The sequence below is a fragment of the Pungitius pungitius genome, chromosome 1, assembly GCF_949316345.1.
Source record: "Pungitius pungitius chromosome 1, fPunPun2.1, whole genome shotgun sequence".
Taxonomy (NCBI): domain Eukaryota; kingdom Metazoa; phylum Chordata; class Actinopteri; order Perciformes; family Gasterosteidae; genus Pungitius; species Pungitius pungitius.
The window spans coordinates 14,265,311-14,288,743 of record NC_084900.1 but is presented as its reverse complement, the minus strand read 5'-3'; the positions used below and the strand labels follow the sequence as shown (position 1 = coordinate 14,288,743).

At 44.8% G+C, this 23,433-nt stretch overlaps 2 protein-coding genes across 2 annotated transcripts in view; both read right to left on the bottom strand.

The window, feature by feature from the left end:
• Window positions 1–23,433, bottom strand: part of LOC119222197 (deoxynucleoside triphosphate triphosphohydrolase SAMHD1-like) — a 122,767-nt gene that overhangs the window by 14,645 nt on the left and 84,689 nt on the right. The gene's annotated exons all lie outside the window — the stretch shown is intronic.
• On the bottom strand, window positions 8,855–16,357 carry LOC119222196 (deoxynucleoside triphosphate triphosphohydrolase SAMHD1-like). The gene is made up of 14 exons (XM_062562129.1): window positions 16,151–16,357; window positions 15,758–15,918; window positions 15,398–15,513; window positions 15,235–15,305; window positions 13,639–13,929; window positions 13,449–13,549; window positions 13,260–13,368; window positions 12,789–12,880; window positions 12,593–12,693; window positions 11,812–11,948; window positions 11,488–11,565; window positions 11,297–11,401; window positions 10,786–10,923; window positions 8,855–10,530 (listed from the first exon to the last, which is right to left on the bottom strand). The coding sequence occupies exons 1-14, from the start codon at window positions 16,172–16,174 to the stop codon at window positions 10,441–10,443; spliced, it is 1,614 nt and encodes a 537-aa protein (XP_062418113.1). The 5' UTR covers window positions 16,175–16,357; the 3' UTR covers window positions 8,855–10,440.

Here is a 23,433-nt window from a genome sequence, read left to right as displayed (position 1 = left end):
TTGCCTTCAGTAAATGATTTTGAAAAGAAGCTCTCACCTTAAAGATGCGTGTAATCAATGCAGAAGAGGGACTGTTCATTGGAGTCCAGGCTAACCTGATCCAGCCCAAACTATAAGGGGAATCAGAGGAAGCTTTATCTTAATCTCTATCCTACCAGAAGATCTTCAACAGCCTGCCATCTTACCCAAAGACCACCATGTTACCCACTTAGTATTGAGCAAGATTCACGAGGACATAGGGCACGTCGAAAGGAACAACATGCTTTCTTTATAGCAACAAAATTACTTGATTCCTGGTGTCATTACAGCAATAACTAACAAATTCCTCATGATCCTCCCTTTTGCAGAGCCGACGTTGACTATTTTCGACCATTCGAGGGAAAATGAAGAAGAAGCTTGGTAAAGAAATAAGGAGTAACCTTTACTTACCTAGTCATCTGGGCAAGTTGCTTCTTTCTTGGATGCCAACTCATGTTTCAACGCCATACGTTGATTTATTGCCAGGAGAGGACAAGTTATGGAGATCTGCTCAGATAACGAGACAAACTTTGTTGGAATGGAACTTGAGAACAGGTATTGAAGGAATCAATCACTGAAAGATTGAAGGTTGTCTTCACCAACATGCAATGAAATGGACCTTTAACCCTCCAACAGGCTCTCAACATGGGGAGCATGGTAAAGGCACATGAGATTAGTGGGAAAGGCTCTAAATTTTACAGTTAGGGAACAGACTGTACTTTGTGAAGTTGAGGCAATAATCAACAGTCAATTAATCACAAGAGAATCTAACAATCTAAATGGTTTTCAAACCTCGACACCAAACCATCAGTTTGTGCAAAAAGGCAAACCTGAATTATTATCTGGACAATTCAATCATAATGATCTCAATACTTGACAAAGATGGAAAGATTTCCAATAGATGACCAATATATTTTGGAAACGTCGGACAAGAGAATACTTGCCACAGTTCCAGGAACAGCAATGTAGGTCAAGAACGGAATGTCACTCATGGACTCATGAAGGATAAAAGGTTGTCAGCAAAGAGACAAAAAGATATTCAAAAAAATATTCTCATGTATGAATGACACACGCAGGGCGAACTCTCCTCCTAACAGATAATAACATCAGTCCACACAATCCAAAAGGCCTGACAGTAAACCGGTACAAACCTCTTGGCGTGTGGAAAGCTATTAAGTCATGGGACTGCAGATTCATTGGTACCTGCCAGTAACCTTTGCAGCGATCAATAGTGATTTAAAATTTGGATTTACCCAACCGGTCAACAAGTTCATCAATATGAGGAATAGGATTTGCATTCTTTTAAATAGCGAAAGTCTATGCAACATCTTATAGTGCCATCTTTATTTGGAACTAAAACAACAGGCTTACACTACACTCACTCCTCAATACCCAAAAGATGCCTAAAACAGCATTAGTTCTACTTCCTTCTCTAAGGACACAAGCAGGCGCTCAGGGAATCTGTAGCTCCTTTTTTCGCACTGCTGCATCCTTTTTAAGCATAATTTTGTGTTACGTCATTTCAGTACAACCAGGAGTGGAAAAATGAAAGAAATAAAATATTAGCTTTTTGACATTGGAGCCGAACTTTTCATTTACAGAGTGGCCTGGGGTCCATTGAAATTAATTGATCTCACTCTTTGTATTCAATAACTAAATTAAATCCACTTGCAGTGGATACAAAGTGAACATCACAAGGAAACTTGTGTTTGCCACATATCTAAAAAACGTTGTGTTTTGAGGGAACAAGTGGAATAAGAGGTTGTCACAAAAGAGACAAAAAAGATATCAAAAAAATATTCAAATGAATATTCAAAAGAATATTTACATGTATGAGAGACACACACAGGGTGAACTCTCCTCCTAACAGATAATAACAGCACAGGGGGGGGGAACAAAACAAACTCTGTTTACGGACAAAGCCTGCTGCTGTGTTGCGGGTGTTTAAGTCCCGATGTCCACATTTAATGTCCTGTGTTGATTTTATGTTTGGCTATCTGAAGCAACAGGAGGTGGATTTTTCTTAATCATTTTGTAATTATTTTGATTATTTAATGAGTTCACACTGTAATATCTTAATATTATTTACCTTTTTCTGGATTTGTGTTGGAACTGTTTTTGAATATACTTTCGGTCTCATTAACTGTCCCTCTTTGTGATTCCAGGTGCTGAGGACTTCACTGGTGAACCCTTTCTGGTGATGGTGTCCCCCGTGTGTAGTGTCTCATTCACTCCCTTTCTCTTTGCTTTGCTCTTGTGTGTTTGGAGTGTTAAAAGTGGCTTGGGGTGCTCCCATTTCTAAGTCTATACCTTCACCCCCCCCCCACACTCACCTTCAAGGCCCCAGCCCAGGAAAACACTAATCTGTACCAATAAGGTAACCTTTTTTACATTTTAGATTTTAACAGTTTTAATTGTGACCAAAATATATAAGTTCCCTATCAGGGACCTCGAGCTGCGTAAAGACGCTGTGGGAACGCCTCTGCGTGACCGCGTCATGAAGCACGTGTGAAATCTGACCAATGGCAAGCTGGTACGTCATAGCGGCGACGCCGGACCAGGGCGCTATAAAGGGACCCGAAGGGCAGGACCATTCATCTCTGTGCCTTCATCTAGTGCGTGTGAAGTTTTTCCACTTAGAAATGGCTGAGCGGTATGTGCAGTGTGCCCCCCCTCGCACCCGTTTCATTACGGGCAGAGACTCGCATGCCTTATGCGTCGTCTGCTTGGGCGTAGTGCACGCTCAGCTAGCCCTCGAGGGGGTTAGCTGCGGAGACTGTGAGCGCCTGTCGTGGTGCTCCCGTCTCTCGCGCTCCCCGCGGCCCCGGTCCGGCTCGAGCGGAACTCGAGCGCCGGATGTTTTCGTGGGGATAGCAGGTGGATCTCGCGGAGGATTCCGGGACGGCGGAGGCCATTCCCGGCCCTTCACCGCGGGACCCAGGCGCTCGTTTCCGGCGTCGGAGGAACGCGCGGCGGCTTCCTCCACCCCGGACGCAACGCCGCTCTCACGGTTTTCCAGCTCCGAGGAGGTGGACGTGGTGAGCGTGGAGGCAGCGGAGGCCGACGTCGAGGCGCTTCATTCCCCCGCTGCCGCCCAGGAACCGCTGGAGGTTCTTACCCGTGCCGCTGACAGACTCCTCATCAGCTGGCCAGCGGATAGGCAGCAGCCTACTACAACAGGTAAGCTGCAAGAACGTTTTTTGTCTGGTGGGCAAGGCTTATTCGGCGGCTGGGCAGGCGGCCTCCTGCCTGTATACGATGGCTCTCGTCCAGGCTTATCAGGCAGAGCTGCTTGCCGACTTGGCCGAGGGGAAGGAGATACCTCCGGAGGTAGTGCGTGAGCTGCGGCACACGGCTGACCTTGCGTTGAGGACCACAAAGGAGACGGCTAAGTCCGTCGGCCGCTCCATGGCCGCTCCAGCCTCAAGGAGAAGGACAAATCCTTTCTCCTTGATGCCCCTCATTCCCCGGCAACCCTCTTCGGAGGTGCCATTGGGGCCGTCAAGCTCCACGCGGAGAGGCGGCAGGCGGAGGCTATAGACTCCTTCCTTCCTCGACGACTCCGCATCCGTGGGGCTGTTCAGGACTCCCTGGTGCCCCTGGGAGGTCCTTTTGGAACGCGAGCCCTCCCCCATGTATCTCAATAGAAGACCCTGCGAGTAGTCAACGGAGGCTGCGCCACCTTGTGTCCATGGCGGCCCCCTTGGCTTCGCGAGGTACTACCCACCCGGGTAGACCTCCAGCAGGCTTGTGTACCGGAGCAAGAAGAGACCCGGCTGCGGTTGGAAGCCCCAGTACGAACTCTTCCCCCAGACAGAGGGTCAGGCTATCACAGCCATTACCTTATTGTTACCGGGAGTTCCGGAGGTTCGCTTTTGGGGACAAAGCTTACCACAACTTGGTTCTTCCACTCGGCCTAGCCCCCTCACCCCAGACGTTTACCTAATGCGAAGCCCTGGTGCTAGGGCGTCTCCAGGGCACCCGCATTTTGAGCGTTACAAGTAACGGGTTGATTTTACCCGTTTTATTATCACCCTGCTGGGGCTGAGGCGCAACGCCAAGAGAAGCGTGCTGTCCCCAGTGCACTGGACCACCTTCCCGGGCGTTACTTGGGATTCGACCATGACGCGGGCACATCCGTCTCCCGCTCGAACAGTTTCGACCCCTCGTGCAGTCAAGCTAGGCCAGCCATCCACTGTTCAGTGGGGGCTTGGGGCCAGGAGGTTCTACCCGAAGGGAAACCAGCGCTATCTGGTCAAGATCACTCGGCGTTGCCTGCGGGCCCTGGCCAAGGGGGCAGGCACTCTGTCGACTCAGGGGCTGAGGCACAGGGAGGTGTGGTGGAATTCCTGTGGTAACACCTCGGCAAGGCCGAGCTGGACATGTTTACCTCCAGAAGGACGGTCCGTCCTCTGTGTTCCCTGGTTGCGCTGCCCCCAGGGGTTCTAGTATGGTTCACAGACCTTTCGTCGCTCCTCGCAGGTCCTCTGTGGGAGACCCCCGCCAGGGTGGACCTGCGGGCTCAGGCGTTGAGGGCCCTCTGGTACCCTCGCCTAGAGCCGTGGAGACTGCCGGCGTAGCCCTTGAGGGGACCCGCCTCCTAGGAGCTGGTCTCTCGACCCAGGTCGTGGAGACCATCTTTCACTCTGGAGCCCCCGCCACAAGCAAGATATATGCCGGTAAATGGAAGCTCTTTGCCACTTGGTGTGGGCAACGTCAGCTGGGCCCAGTCGACTGCCCGGTGGGTTCAGTACTGGAGTTCCTGCAGGAGCGCTTTGCCACAGGTTTATCTCCGTCCACTATCAAAGTGTATGTGGCGGCCCTGTCAGTATCCCATGCCCTACTAGACGGGCGCTCTCTAGGGAGACACCCGCTAGTATCCCGCTTCCTTCGTGGCACTCTGAGGCTGAGGCCAGCAGCTAGCACTAGAGTTCCGTCCTGGAACTTGGCCATTGTACTCGAGGGTCTCTCCGGTGCTCCCTTCGAGCCCATGGCAGTGAAGTATGTGGCGCTTAAGACCCTCTTCCTGCTCGCTATTTCTTCCCTCAAAAGAGTTGGAGATATGCAAGCCCTCTCGGTGGCCCCATCGTGCTTGGAATTCGCACCCGGTATGGTGAAGGCGTTCCTACTTCCCTCCCCCGGCTATATTCCCAAGGTCCCGACCGCTTTGGTCGGACCTATTGTGCTGCAGGCTTTCTGTCCTCCCCCGTTTCTGACGTCGGACCAAGCGAAGCTTAACCTCCTCTGCCCAGTTAGAGCCCTAGACTTGTATGTCCGCAGGACTGCCCTGTGTAGGCTCTCCGAACAGCTGTTCGTATGCTTCGGGCCCCCCAATACTGGTGGCCCAGTCACTAAGCAGAGGATGAGCAAGTGGGTGGTGGAGGCCATCACACTCGCTTACGAATCGGCCGGCCAGCCCGCACCTTTGGCTGTCCGGGCCCATTCTACCAGGGGTATGGCAGCTTCTAAAGCCCTTAGGTCGGGAAGAGTGTCGCTTCACGACGTTTGCATGGCGGCAGGCTGGTCCTCTTCCCACACGTTTGTGAGGTTCTACCGCCTGGACCTTAACGCTACACCTGGAGCACAGGTGCTCTTGTCTGAGTGTGCGTCTTGAACTTCACACCACGGTCACTTGCTCGTATGGTGAGTTGGTGTAAGTGTTCCCACAGCGTCTTTACGCAGCTCAAGTTCCCTGATAGGGAACGTCTCTCGGTTACGTATGTAACCTTCGTTCCCTGAGGGGAACGAGACGCTGTGTAAACGTTCTGCCATACTCCCGGCCTGCACGTGGCACTCAGTTCGGCCTTTCAGAGATGAATGGTCTTGCCCTTCGGGTCCCTTTATAGCGCCCTGGTCCGGCGTCCCCGCTATGACGTACCAGCTCGCCATTGGTTAATTTTCACACGTGCTTCATGACGCGGTCACGCAGGGGCGTTCCCACAGCGTTTTACAGCGTCTCGTTCCCGATAGGGAACAGCATTTGTTTAATAATAAATTAAATAAATTTATAACACACTCTTCATCAACAGATCTGAGTGCGACAGAGCCAGCAAAACGTAGGTATAACCAGAGGTGGAAAGTAACAAATTACATTTACTCGCGTTACTGTAATTGAGTAGTTTTTTCGGTGTACTTCTACTTTTTAAAAGTAATTTTTTTAAATATGTAATTTTACTTTGACTTAAGTAACAGTACATTTACTTGAGTACAAAATTGTGTTACTCTTTCCACCTCTGCCCAAACTTTACCGTTTATCAATACCGCGAGGTGTAGAAAATTCATTTATCCGACGATCCACAATCCTCAAGTTTAGCATTGATGTAGTCGCCATTTTGGCTTCTTTGCAAGCAGCAAGGTAGAGAAGCCGTATATGTCTGTAAAAGACCTGTCAATCACAGTAAGCCCGGTCCTAAAGCATCTCCTACTCTACGGTCTGTTTGACTCTAAATGGACCATCATTTACTAAATGAACATCATTTATCATGCTGTATTGAAGACTTGAAACTAGATATTGTGCATTCATTTCAGATTTGAGTCTGTTTGAGAACGGCTTGTCAGAACTTCTTCTGTTTTCCGTGCGTCCTCTAATCAGTTGTCTCCCCCCCCCATGTGTGTTACGTTTTTACAAAGTGATATGTTCAGAATCACGGAGGCCTTTTTGATAGCAAACAAGTTCATCCTGTTCAAAGGCTCTGATGGAAAGATGTTCTCTCTCTCTCTGAGGCCATCGACGACATGGAGGCCTACACCGAGGTGACAGGTGAGTAGAAACAAGGCGTCACTTTGATTTCCACATTAACTTTTTCCGTTAGCGGCACCGCAAACAGCTGACTAGCAACGGTTCTCTTAAGTTTCATTACAATGCCGCGTTATAACGTTATGTGTAATTAGTTTTTTATTTATTGTTGGGAAAATTCAAATAGGGATCAGTGTGAACAGATGGTTGCAATAATTCAAACAATTCAGGGTGAGGACAGAAACTCGCGTTTTAAAGTTGTTTAGAAGTAAACAAAGTGTTTGATGAGGAGGTGACTGGTTGAGAGCTGATGTAGCAAACAAGATGTTTTTATGCTAAAGAAAAACAAGACCAGACTAAATGCTACTTCATTTAAAGTACATTTAAAACACTTCATGTTCTTAAAAATCTCCTGTATTGTTAATAAAATCACAAACAAATATTTTGGTACGAACCATTCATTTTTATCATCAAAATATCAAACGATCTAGAAAGAGCAGCAGGAGACGGGCTTTAAGTCAATAAGTGCTCCTCTTACTGTAATGTAGTGATGAAGTTTCATGGTGACATCTGTCCTTTAATTCTTTGACCTGTAGTGTCTGCATCATGTTGGTCATGTGACTAGACATGCAGAAGTCTCCTTCAGGAGTTCTTACATCACCAAACTTCACAGCGTCCTCTCTGGACTCTGAAGGTTCTACAGACTCATCTATTCTACAAGGAGGAAATGTAGATTTCTTAAGCTTGTTGACAGTGTTTCATGATTCAAAGTGTCTGTTACGCTCCCTGGTGGCTCGAACTGGGGCACAACATAAGGGCAACAGGTCGAGGCAAGTGGAAGTTAATTCCAATACACAAAGCGTAACAAAAACAATTTATTTTACAAAAAGCAACACAGGGGTCAACAAGGACTGTCAGTGGCACCAAAGAAAAGAACATAAACAGCCCCCCATTGACCAGTGCTTAGCACCTAAAATACAATGGGTGGTGCTCACTCTAGCCTAGGGTATTTACAACAGGTACACCTACGTGTATGTAATATGTAAACCCCGGAGTCTCTTACCTGTCCTCATTGACCCTGTTCGCACAACAAAAAGAAGTCACTAAAAACACACAAGTAGGCTGTTACCATTGCAATTTTAACACAAAACAGTGCTCTTCAGAACGCGGACTGTATGAACGGGAATGGTTGATGGGAGATCTGGAACAGGTGTGCACACAAAAAAAGAACACCATGAGCCTGTACCATGGTGGTAGTTCAACAAACTCAGGGTTCCAGGATTGGTTCAGAATCGACAAAACCAAACAGAAGCAATCAGGCTTTATTGGTACCATGATGCCGCTTATCAACTCACTTTGTCAACCCAGGCTTTGATCCTAAAACGCTGATTACTCTGCACGCGCACATAAGAGTAACGTCGGCACCACACAACCAATCACGTTTGATATGGCGAGAGAGAGGGACATATATTCTTCCCAGGAAGAGCCAGAAATTATTCTTCATAAATATGAAGAATATAAAAATGTTTTTCAAGAACGCAGTAACACCGTCGCTGCTGCCAAAGCAAGAGAGCAATCTTGGAGGAACATTGCTGATAGCGTTAATGTGTAAGTTAAAGATTTATAGGCGATTTATAAGCTACTTTCATAGTACCAAAAACCCAGGTTTGATGGAAACTAAACGGAAACATAGCTGGCTAGCCACCTAAACCAGCTTCATGGTACAGGCCCCAGATCTGTAGACCTATACCCATAGAGCATTTTACAGTTGTAAAGTGAAATCTTACATTCCCTCAGTAAACAACATGCATTTCATCCAATGTTCAGATTCATGATCTGGTTATGTATGAAAATGATCACATAGTTAATCAATTCTAAATTTGAATCTTTAGACATAGTATTTTTAGTTTCATGCAGACCTGGAGTAACAGTAATAATAATAACTATCTACTCTAAATAACGCAACATTTTTTTTGGTTTGATGTTTTCTGCTTATTTGTATGAAACATTATTTTCATACGGATCATTTATGCTCTTATCTGGGAGCATGGCGCCGCCTGGTGTTCAACAAGGGTCATTAAACAGTGACAAGCTGAGAGGAACCCATTTATTTCTTTGAGGCACTACACACAGCATCTCTTAAGTATCCCTTTACACACATAGATATTGCTATTGTTTTTTTCCGGAAAAATATAAAATAAGCCGTCAGAAAATGTCCATGAGATTCCATTTTGGTAAAATGGAAAAGATAAGTGAAAAACATTAGAAATAATGCTCATATCTTAAAGTTGAGCCACTCACAATAAACAACGTCACATAGATCTGAAAAATAAATCCGCACACGTCAAAATCTGTTCACAGAACCGTTTGGCTGCCGAATTAATGAAGTCCTCACTACGACTAGTCGTAGAGGAACCTATTGTATTTCAAGAAATTATTATTATAATTATATATTATTTGGGTATAAAGAAATGTCTCTGTAGCGCCCCCTAGAAATTTGACGCAATAGCCCAGTTCTTTCCCCCAAATACCTGATTGGCTCTACAAATCATCTCATGCTCTACAAAAAAGTAAATCACGGCATTTAAATGCGCCAAATTAGATTTTGCGCCATTTTTTATTTGTCAAAAACATCGGCTCCAAACTTCTTGCCCATTTCTCCTAAACGCTGTGTCCGATTCTCACTGAATATTCCGTGGATTAATTGGTTCAATATCACCTGGTACCTTGTTTGTTGCATGTTGATCTCATTGTTTTTAGAACATTTGGACCAACGAACTTGAGAGGTGTGGCTTAATCTGGCAAGACACATGTATCCCAAATGACTCGGCCTGCTCTCATCACATTAGTTGCATATTTACATATTCCACCCCAAACCTACCCTAATGTTTAATCATATTTGAAGACTAGGGGGCGCTGCAGTTATCGCTGAATATCTGCATTTTTAGCCTTTTTTTTTTAGTTGTGAAAGACCAAACTCCTCCCAGAGATTAAACCTGATTCTTTTTCAATTTGGGCACTGTGATCCTGAAACCTTTGCCTTTAAAAATTGCATGAAGCTTGAGAAATATTGAACTATTTGAGCGCAGAGCATCAGCCAAAAACACCATTTGCCATGAAAATGAAAGTTGTTTTAACTAGACCGTACTTTATCTAATGTGCTCCATATTTCTTCTTTGTCATGACCTCGTTACTCTGTAGACATCCATATGACCATTCATAACCTCAGTCATCACGCCACCTGGTGGCAACAGGAAGTTACTTTTCATTTTATAGCCTGCTCCTCACATGTTAATCTGATCCCTCCCAAATGTTGTCAGAAAACACATAAGACCTTGATAATGTTAAAGGTAGATTTTGCAGAGCGTCGCTCCAAACAATCGTCATCTAAATATATAAGTATAATGTAATAATAATAATATATGTTTTAAAAGTTGTGACAGAAGCTTCTTAGAGCAGAAAGAAAGGGAGCAGGATCTATTACACACACTCTGAAATAAAACAAAAAATTAAAAATTAAAACAACATTAAAAGGATAAAACTAAGTGTTATAATAAAGAGTTTAAAAGCCCCCTAAATACCGCATCCTTCTTTTTGGTGCAAAGATATTATAATCCTTGCTGTGCTCACCAACACCTCGTAGAAAGATATTTATCATATAGATTAAAAAGATGAATTCTGGCTTCCTACTCTACATTAGAACCAACTGGGTTTACTTCCTTCATGTCGTCCTGTTGGTCTTCAGGAGTCCCGTCGGGGGCTTTTATGTCTTCGTCCTGTGTGAGGAACAAAACAACAGATGACAATGAGGCTCAAAAGGGATCTGGGTTCAAATACGTGAAGTCCACTTCCACCGGATCAGACTTTTGGACACATTTCATTACATATAATTCCTTCCCAATCCCATTCTTTATTTCCATCTTTAATCCATCATGTCGTCTCCTTTTATGTCTCTGGTTTCCACTGGGACCAAAGGACCAGAGGAGTCGCCCCCCGCTGGTCACTAGACAGAAGTCATTTTCTCATATTACCTGAAGCAGGAATTGGTTGTCGGAGCAGCGCCACTGGACAAAGTTGTACTTTGCCGCCTCCAGACTCTCGCTGTCATCCTTCTTGCAGTAAACTCTGACCAGCTGCTCGGTGAACTTCTCCGGGAGAAAGCCAGACACCTGCAGAGGAGGAGAAGCAGCTTAGTTTTGAGGACTCAGGTTAAAAGGGTCCACAGAGCTTCTGGGTAGTTGCCATGACAACAGTATCTTTTCTTTTAATTTTCTATTTGTTTTAACACCATATTTCCCCTCAGTTTGTATCAAGGAGCTCGTCATCGTTCAATCTGAAAGCTGGAAGGTTGGAGGAGGGAAACTTTTGGCTCAATTTATGGAAACAGCACAAAAGGTGCAGAATGTACACAGTATTCTTCATTTAACACAATAAAGTAGGAAGATGATTTAACTTGAAGCTCCATCGTCATTGGGAAGAGTTGAACATAAACATGAAGCCGGTCCTGAGATCTGAGGTCTGGGCTTCTCGTTCGGTTCTGACCTGATTCTTGCTGATCTTGAAGGCTTTGCTCGGTTTGTCCTTTTTGTAGAAGCGCACGCTGTCGATGGGGTTCTTGTCCTTCTTCCCATAGTCAAAGTTGATGACCTAGAAGAGTGAGAAAGTCGTAATGAAGCCTGCAGACACATTGTAGAGCAGGGAGCACAGGGACGGATCAGATTAAAAAGACTCACATCGACAAAGAAGTCCCCACGATCCAGAACCGGAGGGACCTTTTGAGCCAGAGCGGCTTTACAGCTCGCTTCCATCTCCTTTCAGAGGAGAAAGATCAGGAGGTGAAGGTTGCTTATTTAACCATGGGGGGGGATAATACACATGAGATGATCCACCTCTAAGCTAAAATGTTATTTGCAGTTTTATCGTGTTTTGTAGATTCACTAAATTCTCCATCCAAACATGAACAAAGACACTTCCAAAGCCTTTCATTGTTAAACATTTACTGTTTCCAGCTTCTCCAAAATGAAATAACTGAATGGAACAGCTTTAATCGGACTGACTTTGTGGTTCACGCTTGGCTTCAGCTGAGCCTGGCCGATACATGCGTAGAGGCGTCGACCCACAACGGCTTGAAGAATGTTCCTTGACTCTTTCAGCTCATCGGAGGATGAGTTGAGTATTTGATTAAAGACGTCATCTAGTAAGAAAGAGGGGGGGGGGGGGCAGTAAACACAGCACCTTTTTTTAATCTGACAAAGAAGGGATCAAAATAGATTAATATTATTTGACAGTTTGCGAGTGAAAAACATCAATTCACATCTTAAACAAGTGACTTATTAGTCTGCTCATGAGTTTTAGTTTGTAGCGAGAATTGTTTTGATAAAAAGATAAAAAGCTGTTTAACAGGAGAACCTTCTGAAAACTTAGTTTGTTTCCACATTGCAGAGTAATTTGTTTTATTTATTTGAGGGTTTTTTGTTTTTTCTACATGTTATATTTTAGTATCTATTTATGGCGTTTGAACATCTTATGAATAGAAAGTACGTTTGAAGATGACATATTAATGTAATAATTAGACACAACTTTGTAACTAAAGAGAACCTCCGTTGGTCAGCTGTTAGCGGTGCTGCTGACATTGCTAGCTCCGCCTCCTGTCGATCTGATCACTGAGTGGTTGTTTACAATGTCACATGAGCAGAGATGAACACGGATCCCTCATCACATCATTTGAGTGGATTATCAGCAGATAACGATTGTCCGTAATACTTCAATTCAATTTCTTCTTCAGATGTGAAAAATGTTTGAAAAGTGGCGGCGTGGAGCCGGCTTGTTTCTACTCACCTGTCACCTTGGTGTAGGCCTCCATGTTGTTGATGGTAAAGGAGAGAGAGAGGTTGTTGAACAAGATGCGTCCTTCTGCTTGGAAAAAGGCCTCCGTGATCCTGAGAAAATCACATCATCACTTTGTAAAAACGTAACACACATGGGGGGGGGGGGGGGGGGGGGAGTGATAAAGCGAAGACAACAAGCTCCTCACATAGTCTCCACGATGTTTGCCACTCTGTGCTGGTAGGCTCTCCGGTGGAGACAGTTCCTTGTGTGGAACATGTCATACAGATTTCCCACTTCCTGTTAAAAGAGACAACTGATGATCACAGAGGACGGAGGACAGAACTTCTCAAAAAGAGACTCAAATCTGACATGAACGCACATTCAGTCTCTAGTTTCAAGTCTTATAAGTCTTCTCAATACAGCATGATGATCATTGGACAATTATGGTCCATTTAGAGTCAAACAGACTATAAAGAAAGAGATGCTTTGGGGCGGAGCAACATGCTGATTGACAGGTTTTTACCAGGAAGATATACGCTTTCCCTACCTCAATCGTTCAGTTGATTCGTTTTTTTTTGCTCAAAATAGAGCTCGTAGTGGTGATAATCGGGTAAAGTTTGGGGGGACTGTTTAAAGAGAAAAAGCTTCTCATTTTGAGACGATTGGGTTAACGCACCTTGTCTCTGAAGCAGATCTGCCTCCGCCCCTTCACCTTACACACTCTGGCAAACATCAGGCAGCGGCCATAGTCAAAGTTGTTCTTGATGCCCAGGTGGTAGCAGTCCCTGAGAATGAAGACACATCGTGGTGAAAAGACTGTTGAAGTTAACTTGTCAATAAGGAACATTCAAGGTACAGGACCCACCTGGCAAAGTAGTCCCACTTGTCCACATCGATGCCGTTTCTTTTGTTGGACACAATCTCATAGAGGAAGGACTTGTTCTCTGGACGGCCTTTATAGGGCCACTGAGGACATGAGAGACCAGTGACGTCAGGAACAAAGAACAATATGATCATTTTTCCACCTCCACACTAAAACAACTTATTTTGCCTACCTCTGGGTCCACTGGGTCCTCAGGGACCTGAGGGTTCTCAGCGTCCTCAGAGTCCTCCAGGTCCTCAGCGTCGTCAGAGTCCTCCAGGTCCTCAGCGTTGTCAGAGTCCTCCAGGTCCTCAGCGTCGTCAGGGTCCTTCAGCTCCTCAGCGTCCATCGGTCCGGCAATCAGTTCCTTGATGAAGTACAGGTCGTCGGGCAGCTCCAGGCCGTGCTCCTTCTTCTTCATCTCAGCCTCCAGATCGTTGACCTTCACCATGTGGTCAAACATGTCCACGGAGGCCTTCTCATGCTGCAACAAAAATTCACAAAAACAAAATAGTCAGGATGTAAAAGTGAAAGCATGACGACTCGAATAGAAAGTAATCTCAGCTGAAAGTTGAGTAAATGTCAAACACTGCGTGCCTCATGGTTGTTATTTTGTACTTACTGTCGGGCCATGAAGTCAAATGAAATTAATTATAGCAGATTATATCAAAAAGGGTTCCGTCAACTTAAAAACGATTATTAAAAGTGTTGGAAACAAATTTCATTATCGAGTATTATTGTGTCGCGGGATTATGACGCCACTCGCAGAGATGAGTGCTGCAGAGGAAGAGGAGGAAGAGGAAGAGGAAAGAGCAGCGGCAGTTGAATCACGTGGGGCAGGCAGAGAAGTGGTCCAAGTGGTGGGAGCGTTTCCCACTAAATAAACAAGTGTGTTAAATGCAAATTATGCAAAATCAACATGGCATGGAACGGGAGCAACACGGTGATGATTCAGCACCTCAAACGAAAACACCAACACCACGCTCGGCACCGCGGGGGACCGGGCCTTCTACTCGGCAGCGCCATGCAAATGGATCAGTGTCCCTGACCTCCTGATTTAATAAATATTGCTAAACTTTATTTTGCTTCCGTTTCTTATATCCATAAGTTAACATAGTAATAGCAGGGAGATAACATAACAAAATTATTTTAAATGACTTCGGCTCCTTTGGTCCGGCGATCTGTTCTTTGATGAAGCCCAGGTCACCGATTTAAAGGAAGAATGAAAGTGGGTTGAACTGTGTCCTCGTGGTCAGAGACCAGGTGAGGTGAGAGGATTTTTAAATCCCAGCAAATCGTGATGCAAACCTTTAGAGTCTTTAGGTGAAAGTGGAGCAGTTTAACAGATCTCAGGCCTTACAGACAGCAACAGGCAGAAGTCATTATCAGACCTTTCTGGTTGTTCAAGTTGTGCTTTTTTTGGACCAGTGACGTCCTTTTAAAACTTGTAATTTCACCAGTTCAATTATAAAAGTTGTTTGTGTTCGTCTCCTTGACTTGACGGACTTGTTCTGGTGAATCACAACGCAGGTTCAATCAACCAAGCTTACTTCCCACGAGAGATGATAAATCAGTCAGAGAACAGAATGTGGAAATGAGATTATATTTTTGACTGAAAAATAGCGTCTTCTGCCTCCATTTATCCATTTGCTACAATATGTTTGATTCACATTAATGCTGCTTTAAAAGCTGTTATAATTTGTGTCAAGTAAGAAAACAATGCAGGAAAGAACCCAATGCACAAGAAGTGATGCATAAACACTCAAATATAAGTCTCATTGTGTCCTACCTTCCACTTGTAACCTGGACGTGCTTTAGGGATAAACTTTTTGTCAAACATGTGGGAGAAAGGCCCGTGTCCTGTAGCGGAAGAGGATGTGATCAACACGTCATCCCTTCTGGTCCCAATAAGCCGCCATTAAGCCCCCCTCCAAACACTGAACTCAACTCACCGAGGTCGTGGCAGAGCCCGGCAATCTGCACGCAGAGGATGTCTCTGGGGGTGATCTTGAGCTTCTTCTGCCTCTGCTGCAGAGCTCGGACCAGTTCTCCAGCCAGATGCGCCACCCTAAGGACGAGGACAAACACCAATGAGCTCCACCGGCTGAGGATGAAGACACTCATCGGAGCGTTTGGTGAAACACGTTAGAAGTGTAACATTAAGTTGTGTGACTCTTCATCTATTTGTGGGTCTATAGCCTTCCTCTCCTACAATAATGATGACTAACTAATCCATTTTATTCACAGACTGCTCTATGAATGCAGGGATTGATGCCGGGTCAACACACCAGCGCCCCTAGTGGAGGACATACCCGAGGGAGTGCTCGAAGCGGTTGTGGGACGCTCCTGGGAAAACATAGTAGACCCCCCCGAGCTGCTTGATGTGACGGAGCCTCTGGAACTGAGGCGTGTCGATGATTTTGACGAGCAGAGGGTGCATCTCCATGTGGCCGTGGATGGGATCGTTGAACACCTGGAAGAAGACACCAAGCAGCTGAGAGACGTGTCTATTAAAACAAGAACTAACGCCGAGTTCCAAAGTGACAGAAACCGGGTTAGTAAAGGATCGGAGTAAGAGATGTGGGAACTGTTTGTTGGTAAAAGGGTTGGTCAACACAACAATCATCACTTCCTATCAGTTCAATCACACAAGTTCCTTTCCTCCGCTCTATTATAGCTGCGCCCTGAACTTGTGCAGCTGTTACCTTGCTCTTGTCCAAGGTGGCCATGATGGACAAGGGAACCGGGCAGAAGGTTTGGTAAATCCCGCGTTGTGAGAGACGAGCTGAATCACAGCGACGTTGAAACCCAACAGCTGATCGGCACCGCGGCAAGAAAAACAACTTACTTTCGGTATTTTGTTTGCTATTTAAAGACAACTTGACGTGGTTTCCTATTGGCTGAGACGAGGAGGGCGGAGCCACAAGCAGCCGTTTGCAAACGTTGGTTGAGGTTTATAGAAAAAGAAACCCTGGGTTACATCCAGTGACTTTGATTCATCACATTGTTCTGCATCCTGTTCAACAGGTTTGCGTTTTAATAAAGAAACATGCAAGAATGTTTTCATTATTAGTCATCAGGGTGAACAATGTTCTAGGTCGGGCTATCTAATCAAAATCAGCAACATCCCAGAATGATTTAATGCAAAACTGTAAAAGGTATTGAAATACTTATTTGTAGTTCAATTTGCTTTTACGCAGACGTCGCAAACCAAATCTTACTGAAGTGGCCCGAAAATGGCCGATGTCTCAAAGCATAACAATCAATATAGTGACATAGTGAAGTCACACAAAATCGGACATAATTTATAGCAATGAGGAGGATAAAGCTCACGTCAGATCCAAGTATCATAATTAAGAAGCAAAAAGCAAAGTAAAAAACTGCAACCCTGCTGGCAATTTTATTTTTGAATTTTACAAATTAAAAATACTATTAAAAAATTAAAATCTTTGGTGGAGAAGGCTCCATAGACTGCTTACAACAGCAAGTGCTAAAAGGTTTAAGGTCAAAAGGAAGTGAAAATACTCTCCAACGACAGGGAGAGGTTTTCTGGCCTGACACGTTTGTTAGTTATTGCAAAGCTTTATTTTTGAGTCAAGTGATTATGAAAACTTTTTTGAGATCAACAATTGCTAGTTGTCTTTTTTACAGTGTAATGATAAGAACCAGGTAAAGCATTCTTCATTCTTCAAAAACAGACATGACGACAGGACACAAACACAAGCTTGACCTACAGGTATGACAGAAGGGGTGTCAACAAAAAGGAGTGAACATTAATCCAGCTGACAGGCAACTCGTCATCCTTCATCATTAGGCTTCCAAAGATCAACATCCTGTTCAACAGGTTTGCGTTTTAATAAAGAAACATGCTAGAATGTTTTCATTATTAGTCATCAGGGTGGACAATGTTCTAGGTCGGGCTGTCCAATCAAAATCAGCAACATCCCAGAATGATTTAATGCAAAGTTGTAAAAGGTATCGAAAACGATAATAATGCAAAGTACTAATATGTAGTTCAATGTTCAACATTCATTGCAACAAAACTTAGGTTGAAGTTTATAGAAAAATAAACCCTGGGTTACATCCAGTGACTTTAATTCATCACATTGTTCTGCATCCTGTTCAACAGGTTTGCGTTTTAATAATGAAAACATTCTTTTATGTTTTATTATTAGTCATCAGTTGCGGCTTGTGGAAATTGTTGTTGAATGGTGTTACGTTGCCTTTTGGGGGAGGGGTCGGAACGATCCGCCGCTCATCACCTCAATGCAGCAAGGAGGAAGAAGGTGCGGTGCGTGTAGTTGCACCGACGACCAGAACACATATAACCCGTAAAAAGGAAATAGAAATGTTTATTAAAAAATACGCGTTGCTTGGGAAAAGGGGGCGGACGGAACCAGAACAACGAACGAAACCAAACAGTCCCTCTTGCCTATCTGACCTGAAACAACCCCCCCCCCCCCCTAATCCTAGCTTTAAGCACTAGTAAGGCTCACTAACCAAAATACAGGGGGGTGATCCCTAACCCAGGTCTTGCCTAGTGTAGACAGGAGGATCACTACGGGTGGTGTAGGCCATGGGCAGCTTGCCTACACACTCCCAAGGTGCTTCCCCGTTTCCTTGGGAACAAAAAGACAGGTTTAAATACATGGTTTAAATGCACTTCCCACAGCAACACAAAACAAAGATACAGAACTACGCTCACGCTACTTTTACACACACTACAACCCGTACAGGACGCCACAGAGAGAGAACCAAAAACAAATGCAATCACTTGTATATCCTCCGAGGGAAGGAATCCAGGTGCAGCCACTGACGAGTGGGTTTTGGCCTGGTCTCCAATCGGGGGTCAGCTGCTCCTGGAATCAATCACCTGAGGTTTGGAAAAACAGAACAAGCACACCAGACACAGGAACTGGGGAACGTAACAAAGGGCTATTCAATAAATCTCAGCAACATTCCAGAATGACGAACTTTAATAAAGCAATAAGGTATGAGGGACTGAACTGTATTGTCAAATAATGTAATAGTTTGCGGGTCTAGTTAGGCCCGACGCGCGGCTTTTATAATACGGTTAGCAGCAAAATTCTAAATAGTAAGTAGCTGCCTTTCAGCACAAAATAGTTGTAGCCACCAAATGTTGTGCATCACATTTCATCAGTCTTGAAAAATAGTCCCTGTACGTTCATGTCAACGGAAATGGGTCCGGCACCGTCTTTGATTCATTCATCAATGAGATTAATGGATTTCATCAACCCGTATTATAATAGGTTTTATAATACGGGTTGATGAAATCCAGCGTTCTCATTGGTTGAGAGCGAGTCACTGGGGTGCATTATTGAGCGATAATGTACAGTTGCTGTTAACATTGAGCCGAGCGTTCACTGGCCACTAGAAGTAGGAGCGATGGTGGCGCATGGAGTAGTGTGGTGCACTGGGAGCCGCGCCGTTGGTGGTCCAAATCCCGGCAACGCTGGTGCCATGTCGCAGTGTCCCTGAGCAAGACACCTGACCCCTAATTGCTCCCCTGGCAAAATGTAACGCATGGGTTATAATGCAATGTCGCTTTGGATAAAAGTGTCTGCTAAATGACATGTAGTGTAACAAGTTAGATTTTGCGCGACCGTTGGTCAGCTTTTAGATTGCATTATGTGTCATTTAGCTGATGCTTTTTATCCAAAGTGACTTACAATAAGTGCATTTCAACCATTAGGAAACAAACTCAGAAGAACAAGAAACAACAAAGTGCAATTTCATCAAATAAGTCTGATTTACAACTTGCTATTGATAAAAGCCATTATTCAGAGATGAATGGTCCTGCCCTTTCGGGTCCCTTTTTAGCGCCCTGGTCCCGGCGTCGCCCGCCTATGACGTACCAGCTCGCCATTGGTTAGTTTTCACACGTGCTTCATGACGCGGGCGCGCAGAGGCGGTCACGCAGGGGCGTTCCCACAGCGTTTTTACGCAGCGTCTCGTCCCTTTAGGGAACAAAGGTTACATACGTAACCGAGAGACGATGTAAGTATCATAATAAAGAAGCAAAAAGAAAAGTAAAAAACTGCAACCCTGCTGGCAATTTTATTTTTGAAATTTACAAATTAAAAATATTTAAAAATTTTTGCTGGAGAAGGCTCCATAGACTGCTTACAACAGCAAGTGCTAAAAGGTTTAAGGTCAAAAGGAAGTGAAAATACTCTCCAACGACAGGGAGAGGTTTTCTGGCCTGACACGTTTGTTAGTTATTGCAAAACTTCATTTTTGAGTCAAGTGAATATGAAAACCTTTATGAGATCAACAATTGCTAGTTCTCCTTTTTACAGTGTAATGCTATGAACCAGGTAATGCATTCTTTATTCTTCAAAAACAGACATGACGACAGGACACAAACACAAGCTTGACCTACAGGTATGACAGAAGGGGTGTCAACAAAAAGGAGTGAACATGACATTAATCAAGCTGACAGGCGACTCATCATCCTTCATCATCAGGCTTCCAAAGATCAACATCCTGTTCAACAGGTATGCGTTTTAATAAAGAAACATGCTAGAATGTTTTCATTATTAGTCATCAGGGTGGACAATGTTCTAGGTCGGGCTATCCAATCAAAATCAGCAACATCCCAGAATGATTTAATGCATAACTGTAAAAGGTATTGAAAACGATAATAATGCAAAGTACTAATATGTAGTTCAATGTTTATAGAACATAAATAAGTTTATAGAAAAATAAACCCTGGGTTACATCCAGTGACTTTAATTCATCACATTGTTCTGCATCCTGTTCAACAGGTTTGCGTTTTAATAATGAAAACATTCTTTTATGTTTTATTAGTCATCAGTTGCGCCTTGTGGAAATTGTTGTTGAATGGTGTTACGTTGCCTCTTGGGGGAGGGAACGTAACGACCCGCCGCTCATCACCTCAATGCAGCAAGGAGGAAAAAGGTGCGGTGCGTGTAGTTGCATCGACGACCAGAACACATATAACCCGTAAAAAGTAAAAAGAAATGTTTATTAAAAATACGCGTTGCTTGGGAAAAGGGGGCGGACGGAACCAGAACAACGAACGAAACCAAACAGTCCCTCTTGCCTATCTGAAATAGCCCCCCCCCCCTAACCTAGCTTTAAGCACTAGTAAGACTCACTAACCAAAATACAGGAGGGGTGATCCCTAACCCAGGTCTTGCCTAGTGTAGACAGGAGGATCACTACGGGTGGCGTAGGCCATGGGCAGCTTGCCTACACACTCCCAAGGTGCTTCCCCGTTTCCTTGGGAACAAAAAGACAGGTTTAAATACACGACTGAAAATGCGCTTCCCACAGCAACACAAAACAAAGATATGTAAGGATGATAAAAATGATGTATTATTGTTGTATTGAATGGGTTAATATAAGTCAAAATATACTCAATGTTCAGAAAAAGGTCAAAGTTAAAATGCACTAATGGTCTGTAGATCAGTGATTTATTGTTCGGTGGTTTAAGTTTCACCGTATCAGTGCAATCAGATTGATTGCTAATGCCTCATTCAGGGACGATCTGTGAGCGATTGCTAATGCCTCGTTTTGCCTGTGAACGGAGCATGTGGCAGGCTCGGTCATTACAACTATGGCCGACACTGAACTGCATTGTGTCCGTGTCGTATGTCATATTTCCTCTTTTACAGGGGCGTAACATTTGGAGGCACCGCTGAGATAGTGTGCAGCGTGGTTTAGCGTCTTCAACAGATGTCCCCCGCCGTCACACATCCCCTTTAAACAACCCGGAACATCAGAAGCAGGTGGCGAATCAGCGATAGTGGGAGTCCGATCGTCTGGGGCAGCTTGCATGTGATCTGAGGTATTTCTGCATACCAGGAGAGCTGCTATTACTACCCGAAGATTAAGAGGTACCACTTCACTGCTAGCACCTACACCTAGCTGGGAAGATGGAGTCGACCGGATTAGAGGAGTTACAGCTTGAAGTAATAAGGGCATTGTGTCTGTTGCCCCGAGAGAGTTTGGTGGAGCTGTGTGACTATCTAATCATTGCCGGAGCAGAGTTTGAGCATGTTACCAACAAGGGCCGAACTGCTCTCATCACACTAATTTCCAGAGGTGTGGACTCGAGTCATGTGACTTGGACTCGAGTCAGACTCGAGTCATGAATTTGATGACTTGAGACTCGACTCGACAAAACTTACAAAGACTTGACTCGACTTGGACTTGAACACCGATGACTCGTGACTTGACTTGGACTCGAGCCTTTTGACTCGAGAAGACTTGCTACTTCCCATTCAAACTAGGGGAAAACATTTTCACACCACCGCGCCGCGCTGTTTATCTGCATCTGTCAAAAAAATATGCGCTACCTGTATGCAGAGAGCGCGCGCTGCCTGAACAACATCCAATCACTGCAGTCCATTTGACCGTATCAACGAGACAGCTCGTTCATGGTTACAAAAATCGGGATTTTTGAACCCGGATTCAGACTCCGATGGAAATCCTCTCCAACATTATGTCAACGTCCGTTTTAAAGTAGTGTAATGAGCTGAGTTAAAGTTATTAGTTAATCAGTTTTGCAGATGTTGCATGTGTTCACGTTATGCTTTGTTACCAGCTGTAGTTACGCGAGACAACCCGAGTTTTGGGGGGCCGTGTATGCGGAAGTGTTCGTTCGGCGTGGTGACGGCCAAGTGACCGAAGTTGAGTTGTTTTATATAAATAAATGCAGCGGAGTTGCAAGCCAGTCATCGCCTCCTTATTTACGCTGCAGCATTGGGGTGAGCGTTACAGTACTATAACACAGTCACCGTCGATCCACCGTTACCCTTCCCTTCGTAGTCTAGGTCTGTGAGGCAGCGCACCATCACCCAGGGTTCCCCGTCCCCACTATAATAAAATGACTCGAAATGACTCGAAACTAAAATGGTGCGACTTGTGACTCGACTTGAGACTTGTTGGCTGTGACTTGTGACTCGACTTGGGACTTGCTTCGTCTTTGACTCGACTTGACTCGGGACTCGAGGGCAATGACTTGAGACTTGCTTGTGACTTGCCTAACAGTGACTTGATCCCACCTCTGCTAATTTCAAACCACATACAGAGAGTAGAGCTAGAAGAGCTTGAGGATGAAGGTATGGCTGGCTTACTCCATCTTCAAGACAAAATTTCTGAGCTGGTAAAGCTGGCCCATCAAAACCAGTAGGTGAGCAACAGGATGGAGAGGAGAAAAGAATATTGGAGGAAATTGAGGCCTTGCAGCTTCAGTTAGCAAGCACACAGAAACAGAGTGAGAAAAATAAGCCCGAGATGAAAGGAATTAAAAGCATTACCCCCACCAGACAGTCACCACAGAGTGTAGTCCACAGTCCTGCACCTCACCCATGGCAAAAGGATTTTAAGATTGCTGGCCAAATCGGTGAGCCCGGTCAGAAAGACAAGCTGACTTTTTCGAGCCTAGCACGTCAAATTGAACATGGCTTAAGCAAGGGGTTTCTGGAACTCGAGATAGCAGATGCAGTGATAAGAGCGATATCTCCGGGCATGCAACTCTGCAGTTATTTAGAGGGCAAAACCAACCTAACCTTACCCATACTGAGGCAAATACTCCGAAGGCATTATCAAGAGAAAAGTGCAACCGACCTTTATAAGCAGCTGACCTCAGAGGTTCAGGGCATCAAAGAAACCCCACAGAACTTCCTAATTCGCACTTTCGACCTGAGACAAAAAAATGTGTTCGCTTCGCAGGAATCTGAGTCAGGTCTCCAATATGACCCTGGATTAGTGCAGAAGATGTTTCTTCACACTGTGCTAACTGGCCTGCAGAATGACAACATCAGGCGGGATCTTCAGCCCTACTTGGAGCAAACTGACATCGCTGATGAACTGTTGCTTGAGCGAGTGAATACAGCATGTGCTTATAAGACCGAGAGGCAGAACAAGAAAAAATTATCAGGACAACAAAGACCTGTTACCATCCATTCAGTTCAGTCCAGCGATGCTTCTGCTGAAA

Bases quoted from the DNA above. Each gene is read 5' to 3' on its own strand.
- LOC119222196 (XM_062562129.1), bottom strand. From the start codon at position 16,174: ATGGCCACCTTGGACAAGAGCAAG. The intron at 15,514-15,757 runs GTATGTCCTCCA...CCTCGTCCTTAG, and splicing joins CGCTTCGAGCACTCCCTCGG to GGTGGCGCATCTGGCTGGAG. The intron at 13,369-13,448 runs GTGGGTCCTGTA...CTTCATTCTCAG, and splicing joins AAGTGGGACTACTTTGCCAG to GGACTGCTACCACCTGGGCA.